We start from the raw sequence: 8,266 nt of genomic DNA on the forward strand, positions 1-8,266 counted from the left end.
ACACACCCACATGGCTGACCATGGTTTGAGTCCCGGACCTGGCAGCTTGCTTTCTCAATCTTTCTCTCTCTCTGTCTGTCTCTGGTCAAATTAAGAATAAATGAATTAATAAATAAAATAAATAATTATAAAAAAGAGAGAGAGAGAGAATGGAGGGAAGTCTGCTTCCTGCTTGGAAGGGAGATTAGGCTGCTCTACTGAGTCTGACTTTACAGCTAGGTCAATAGGGAAGGCATCAGTGTCGTCATGGGTTTTCTTTTTCATTTTGGCGTTTACTTTTCCTGAGGTTCAGAAACACTGACTATTACACCAAGAGAAACACCAAGTCACTGATCTTCCCGGGTAGGGTTGCTGCACATACAAGTGACAGGGCATGGTAGGAGACACAGGCCAGCAGCTCAGTGACTGAATGTGTCCCACTTCCCCATCGGCCTGTGTCACTGTGTAGGCTGTCCACATCCCAGGACTGACAGTAATAGTCGGCCTCATCCTCAGGCTGCAGCCCCGAGATGTGCAGAATGCCAGCGCTGGCCGAGGTGTCCTTGGATCCAGAGAAGCGGCTGGGGACCCCGGAGCCCTGGTGCTTGTTGGAGTCTCAGGAGGTAGCGCGGGCGACGCCCTGGCTTCTGCTTGAACCAGGATATGGTATAGAGCTCCACACTGAGGTCACTGCTCAGGGTGCAGGTGAGTCTGACAGATGCTCCCAGAGACGCAGAGAGGGAGGATGGCTGAGTCACCACGACCTTAGAGAGAGAGACTGGAGGGACAGACACTTCTGTGTGAGGGAGCAGAGACCAGTGATTTGCCACAAAGGTTGACCCACACGGGGAGCTGTCCCATGTCCCCAAGGCCTGACCCCACCTGTGCACTGAGACAGGAGCACCAGCAGGAGAGCAGTCCAGGCCATGGTGGACACAGCTCCTTGTCCCCACCTGGGCTAGGCTACCCCAGGCTTATCTTATCCTCCCTACTGTCCCCAGAGAAAAGCAGGGCTGTTTATGCAAATGAACCCCACCCCCTCATGTGGCTTTCAGACCCCAGCTGATCTCTGGTTCAGGAGACTGAGGGTGGGGCCCACTGGAGTGGGATCCCAGGAGGGAGGAGGAGGGAGCAGAGGCTGGGAGCATCCCCAGGACCCTCTGCCAGGCCCTGAGAGCACCAGGCGGCTGGGTCAGCCCTGAGCACAGGGCAGTCAGCCTCTGCCAGCCCTGAGGCCAGTGGGGCCACGCAGTGTGAGGAGTCCCTGCAGCGCTGGACAGCTCCCAGCACCCACCCCTTGCGGGTCTGCGTGTTTCAGGCTGAGGATAGGGACAGATAAATGTAGTCCAATAACAAAGAGGTGTGAAAATAATACTTTTAATTGTTTTCACATAGGTAAAAAAAGGTAAATATTTGTATTCTGTTTGTTTGTAATGGTATTTTTATTATGCAAATATTTACTAAGCATAAAAAATAATGTACTAAGGGTGGACACTTCCCGACTCTCGCCTCCACTGGCCAAGCTGTCTCCAGGCATCCACAGCATCAGAGATCTCACGTGCTCTCTCCTGTCTCCCTCCTCTCCCTCCTTCTGGCCCAGTTTGGCCACACTGTCTCCCCAGGATGGTGCCAACCCCATATTGGGTCCTCCTGTCTCATGTCTGCCTCAGATTACTCCCAAGGCTCCCAGAGAGTTGCTGACCAAATGCTGCTGGGAGCTGGTCCTCCCACCTTGCAGCCCTTCAGGGACCCCGCTGCCCCTCATCCTCACACCCTGGTCCTGGCCTGCCCTTTATCCTCATATCCTGCTCCCACTTACTCTTCAACCTCACATCCTGGCTCCCACCTGCCCTGCATCTCTGCAGCCTCACTTCACGGAGACCCTCCTGGAACCTTCCTGCCTCAGTCCCCAATGCACAGGCCAAATGCGGCCTCTGTCATCCAAGGGACCAGCGTCTTCTTTGGATTCTGCCCTTTATGAGCACACTCTGACCCTCCCCCTCCGCATGTCACACTCCCCTCATTCCCCACATCCCAGACCAGACCTCACCCCTCCAGAGCAGGCTACTGTGGCCCAGACTCCCACCACCCTCAGCCACTCCCCCACGGGCCCCTTCCCCCCGTGGGTGCTCCCCCTCCCTCTCTCAAAGCTCCTGCTCAGTGGCTGACACTAAGAAGCAGATTTGGAGCCAGGAAGACAGCTGACTAATTTGGATTTTCTAATATATATATTTTTTTTTTGAGAGAGAGATTTTCACTATAGGGCAAGTGCACTCACCAGACAGACAGAGAGAGACATAGGGACAGAAAACAAGAAATCACCTCCCCAGGGGGGTGGTCATGCCGCAATCCCTTCTCCTCCATTCTCTTTGCGGGATCTTGGGCATGCACACACACGCACCCGGCGTGAGTTTTAAGCCACCGGGTCTGGGACGCAAACCCCGGTCCACTACGTGGGAGTCCAGCGACATAGCCATTATGCTAACTGCTGGTTCCTGGTTTTCTAATATTTTTAATTAGAGTCGAGTTCATAATTCCTCACAATGGAAACCCACTTGTTCAAGGTCCTGGAACCTCTAAGGCTATTCTGAGCACAGAGAGCCCAGAACCTGCTACTTCCCAGACTGTCCCACAGCGCCCCCTGCTGGATCTACAGTCTTGCTCCCTCCAGACCTTAGGACCCTACTGAGGACATTGGGCACTAGGCCCCTGATGATGCTGACCACCTTGGATCACCCTGGTCAGGGATCCTGGAAAATCAGGTCATACAGGAGACAATAAAAGCAGAAAAGGCAAATCTTCCTTCCTCAGGGACTTACTGGTGTTTGAGGGATTTTCGGGTTGGAAGCAGGAGGAATCTAGAAGCGATAGACAATGTTTCCCAACAAAGTGAGTCCTTAAAGCAAGACTTCTGGTGTGTGTTGGCACGTGGGGAAGTGAATCTATTAACGCTTGAGACAAAAGGCAACGGAACAGCAATGTGTCCCCAGCTCGACACAGGTCCTGATCCCGGACATCCCAGTCCCTCTGCTGTGGGGAATCTATGTGTGCCCTTTATTGTCCCCCGGGTCAGAGTACTCTGTTACAGCATCCTGCTGGGCGTTGGAGGGGCAGACAGCAGTCAGGCTAGGTCAGGGAGACCCCGAGGGACCCCCTGGAGTCACCACAGACTGTCCTGCTTGATGCTTTCTGTGACTTGAGGCCATACAAAGGTCCTGCATGTTCCGAGGGGAGGAAATGGGCACAGGGAGGGTCTGATGAGCCATTTCCCTCAGAGGTCACCTGAGCTACACACGGTCCCAGGCAGTGCAGCAGCGAGGGCACGGGCAGGGAGCACACAGGGGAGGTTCAATCACGCTCCTGTGGTCTGGAGCCCTGTGTAAGGGCCAGTGTTGCCTTGATAAGTCCCTCCATGAGAGTCGGCCTCATCCTCAGGTGCAGCTCAGAGATACGCAGAACACCTGCAATGGCCGAGGTGTCTTTGGCTCCAGAGAAGCGGCTGGGGATCCTGGAGCCCTGGTCCTGTCTGAGTCGGACTTGTACCTCAGGAGATCCTTGGAGGACTCCTTGGCTTCTGCTGGTACCACTGTACACGATTGCTACCAATATTGCAGCCCTGTATGCATCCTACGACTAAAGATTTTTTAAAGCTGAGTATATGAACTGAAAGAGACAGGTTCCATCCTCGTGTGGTTCGCAAAGGTGGGAGAAATGGGTGTGGAATCCCACCAGTGTGGGGTGTGCTCTCGACGGAGCAGATTTCTGTTCCCAGGGACTTTCCCACCCCTGTCCAGAGAGAAAGCTGCTGGGACAGCACAGAGGGCCTTGCTCAGGGGACTCTGCCAGTCAGAGAAGACACAGCTGCTGGGTCTCCATCAGGGAGCACAGGGTCAGCCTCAGGCACAGGGTCCTCTGAGGAAAGGCCCTCACTGAGGAGCTGTGCGGACAATGGGGCGTCCCCCAACACTCCTTGCTGGTCGCAGCACACAGGGCCCCTTGGCCCAAAGACCTGGGAGCCCAGCTGGTCCTTGCAGCTCCCCAGGCCCTGCTGTGCTCATTACAAAGGCTCTGATCCTGATTCGGGGACTGTGATCCTGACGGTCTCCCTCCCAGCAAGTGCAAACATTGGCACAGGCACGACACGGCCTCAGCTCCCCACACAGCCTAGAAAAGATTTCCTGAGTACACGTGCTTTCAGGGTAACTCGCCCACAGGGACAGGTGAGCAGGGTCAGGGGCCTGTGGAGATCCTAGGAACATGTGAACATGGGACTTCCCAAGACACAGTGCTCAGCGTCTGCATCTGGGAAGAAGAGCACCCTTTGTCCCCCATGCAGTGCCCAGGAAGCAGAAGTTCGGTGGCCTGTGCATTGCTCTGTAGGAGCCTGCCAGCAAGTCTTCGCAGGGAGCTCTTGGCAGCAATCAGAACGTGCTTGGTGCTCTGCTGTAAAAGGAACGCAAAAGGACTAGGACTCATGACAGCAGATGGCGGTCATGAGAGTGGAGCATGAACAGTTTTTGTCCCACGTCCCCCTCCACCTGGGTCACTGTGTTTAACTGTTGCTATAAGATACACCACAGATGTAGTCAGCCTCGTCCTCAGGCTGGAGGTTGGAGATGGTCAAGTAGCGGTCGGCCCCAGAGCTGGAGCCCGAGAAGCGATCAGGGATCCCGTCCCCCTTGCTGTGGCTTCCATCACTTTTAAGCTGCATCACAAACCGAGGGGCCTTCCCTGGCTGCTGCTGGTACCACTCAATGATGTAGGTGCTGTGCTCCCTGCTCAGAGTGCAGGTGAGCTTGGCCGAGGCTCCCGGGGAGGCAGAGGTAGACGGCGACTGAGTCAGCACAGGCTGGGCGAGGGACCCTGGAACACAGACACCCATTATGGCCTGAGGGAAAAACAGGAGAAGGCATTTATCCTGTGGCTGGAGGTGGTTTCAGGACAGGGATCAGGATGCTGAAGATGGTCCTGACCTGTGCAGTGGAGGAGGAGGCCAAGGCCAAGGCCAAGGAGGGAGAGTGGGGTCCAGGCCATGGTGCAGACGCCCTGGAGCTGTGCTGAGGCAGACACGCTGCAGGTCTCTCTTATTCTCCCTCTTAGCCAGAGCAGGGGAGGTTGAGGTCTTTCATGCAAATCCTCTCCTTGTCCCCTTTATATCCCTCACCTTCCCTGGGCCTATGAGCTGTCCCAATGGCTGGTGGCAGTTCTGGGAGGGGGGAAGGGCTGGGCCTGACCTGAGGCTCCCCAGGGAACCAGAGAGGACCCAGCTGCTTGGCCCAGTGAGCCCTGAGTAGAGATGAGGAGGTAGGTGTCAGACTTCCCACGTGAGGGCCCCACAGGCCCCTCAGCGCAGGCCCACAGCGCCCCCTGCTGTCCCATCCCAGAACCATAGTTTCTGTGATGAGATGGCAGGAGGTCCCCGGGGCTCCTGCCTTCACTTGGCCTTGACCACTGCCCTAGGGCAGAGCAGAGCAGTCAGGAATCAGAGATGGGGAGGGGGGCAGGTGAGGGTGGTCCTCACTTGAGATAAGACTGGAGAGGAAGGTACTAGGGAGCCTCCACAGTTGGCAGAGAGGTCAGGCCCAAGTGAGGCTTGCTGTGTGTTTGCTTTCATTTCTGCTTTTGTTTCTGTTTTACTTTTTTTTTCTTTCTCTTTCTTTCTTTCTTTCTTTCTTTCTTTCTTTCTTTCTTTCTTTCTTCTTTCTTTCTTTCTCTCTTTCTTTCCTTCCTTCCTTTCATTTATTTATTTTTATTTGAACAAAGATAGAGACACACAGAGAGAGAAAAGCAAGAAAGCAAGCCATTAGGTCCAGGACTTGAACCATGGTCAACCATGTGGGAGTGTCTAGTGCCTTAACCATCACGCCCCCTGCTGGTTCCTCCAATCCATGTTCCCAACCAGACATCTGAAGTGTCTTCACCCAGACACTGGGAATTAGAGGAGGTGGCATGTGTCGTTAGGTCACATGGGTGGGGCCCTTTCCCCAAGGAACTGGTGCCTTTTGGGGAGACTTGTACACAGACCACATGTGGAATTAGGGTGTCTGAAGGAGGACAAAGCCAGAACATGGTCATCTATAAATTACAGAGAAAAGACTGAAAGAAACCAGGCCTGCTGCCCTTGACCTGTCTCTCCAGACTCCCAAAACATGAAGGAAGAGATCTCTGGCAGTGAAGACACACAACTGGTGGTGTCATGCTCTGGAAGCCCCACAGACTAGTGCACCCCTCATGGATGCTGAGTCCGGAGCAGTTCACCCCACCACCCAGATTATCGGTGCTGTTTGAGAAGTGTTCACACGGTGCTATTCACAATGACTGAACTGGGGGTATACTTTAGGGAGTGAGAAACATTTCTCTAGACACATCACTGAGGAGAATCTCAGATCTTGGTTTTGGGCCAAACAGAGGAAGCAGCTTAATTGGACACAGGTAGAGGCTGAGCCGAGAAGACCGAGGCCTGGGCAGAGGTTTCTTCGAACATTTTTTACAATGTTCGAAAAACCAAAAACCATGCTTCACAGTGTTAGAAGAGAATTAAAAAAGGATAAAATTGACAGAGCTATAAACATTTGTAGGAAAGAAAAAAAAAAAAAAAACCAGGGCCAATTCTGCAGCAGAGAAAGAAAGAGAAGGTTCTTGTCTCCCTTCCCCGGCTGAGTATTCAGATTTGGAGCCCGAGAAACGAACAGGGACCCCTGAGGGCTGTCTGTTGTTTTCATAGATGAGGAGTCTTGGGGTTGTCCCTGGGAGCTGTTGGTACCAGTGCACATCAAATATTCCAGTGTTGTTGCTGCTTCCAGCGCAGGAGGTGGTGACCCTCTGGCCCAGGGCCCCAGACACTGAGGACGGCTGAGTCAGCACAGACTGGGCCCAGGACCCTGGAGGTGGGAGAGACATGGAGGGTGATTGTGGTCTAGAGACAAGAGGAGGAAGCAGGGCCCATGGTCTCCCCAGGCCCTTCCCCCGGCCCTGTGTCTAGTCACCTGTGCAGTGAGCCAGGAGGGTGAGCAGGAGAGGGGACCAGGCCACGGTGGAGGATCCCGCAGTCCTGCCTTCTGGGCCCACAGCTGAAGCAGAGCTTCCCCCAGTCTCTCCCTTCCCCTCTTCATGCTCTGAGAGGGGGTGATACATTTATGCAAATGAGCCCCCACCCCCAGCTTGTTGGTGTGTGCACTCACCAGAGACAGAGAGGGAATGTGAGAAATCACCCCTCGGGGGAGAGGGCCATGCCTCAATCTTTTCTCCCTTTTCCTCTCAGGATTTGGGGCTCACACCCACACATGCTCAGTGGGATTCTCAAGCTACCAGGTGAGGGACTCCAACCTAAGGGTTAGCACATGAGATCCAGTACCTGACCCACCACGCCCCCTGCTGGCCATTTTACCTACCTAGAGGATAGGATCCATGTAAGTGTTATCATGAGATATTTGCCATTTCCAACTGGTTTATTGTATTAGCATAAAGTCCTCAGTGTTCACGACATTGTCATGTGTGATAGGATTTCCATTAAATTTATTTTAAATTGAGAAATAATTGTGTTTGGGTGTATACATACAGCATAGTAAGATTCAGTGAAGCTAGGTGAGATCCACAAGACATGGAAAGGAGATCTGGGAGCCCGGGGACCACGGGACGGGGCCGGGTGGCAGAGAATGCACAGGAGGCCCAAAGGCAGGTGCTGGCGGGAGGAACTCATGCTGCTCCCCCCGCAGCTTCCTAACGTGGGTGTGAACACATTCCCTCTGTGGGGAGCTGGAATGTCTCAGGTACAGAGCAGGCTCAGGATCTCCCATCCTCCTGCAAGCATCATGTCTCTCTGTCTCTGTCTCTCTAACTAATGAGGCTCAATCAAAATAGGATCTCTGTGCACTTGTAGATGATGGTGGTGGGTGAAATCCAGGTGAGGCACATGTCAAGGTCAAGGTCAAGGACTTGCGTCTCCAGGAATCACCCAGTGCCCTTTGCTGGGGGCAGCTCACACATGTTGACTATGGACAGAGGTGACGAGACCTGGTGACAGTGTTGTGCTATGGACACACGTATGAACAGCTCCACAGCACAGAAACTCGAACTCCATCAGGGTAGGGAGGTGGCAACAACCCTCCATGTCCACACACAAAACTAAGACCGCCATATCCTGACAAAATATGCACATGCAGGGGACCAGCCGCTGTGACTTCAGTTCCCACAGGGTCTGTGAAGGTAGGAACTCAGGCTGGCCTGGGAAACTCCTCTCTGCACTGAGTCAGGCCTGAGGGGAGGGAAGAGGGCTCAGGGCTGCTCA

General features: G+C 53.9%; 1 protein-coding gene across 1 annotated transcript; it reads right to left on the reverse strand.

Moving 5' to 3' along the window:
- Positions 1-4,531: 4,531 nt before the first annotated feature.
- Positions 4,532-5,091, reverse strand: LOC102486895 (immunoglobulin lambda variable 4-69). The gene is made up of 2 exons (XM_006155770.3): positions 4,953-5,091; positions 4,532-4,842 (listed from the first exon to the last, which is right to left on the reverse strand). The coding sequence occupies exons 1-2, from the start codon at positions 5,011-5,013 to the stop codon at positions 4,532-4,534; spliced, it is 372 nt and encodes a 123-aa protein (XP_006155832.1). The 5' UTR covers positions 5,014-5,091.
- Positions 5,092-8,266: the final 3,175 nt, after the last annotated feature.

Source organism: Tupaia chinensis, unplaced genomic scaffold (genome assembly GCF_000334495.1).
Source record: "Tupaia chinensis unplaced genomic scaffold, TupChi_1.0 Scaffold000467_1, whole genome shotgun sequence".
Lineage (NCBI taxonomy): Eukaryota > Metazoa > Chordata > Mammalia > Scandentia > Tupaiidae > Tupaia > Tupaia belangeri.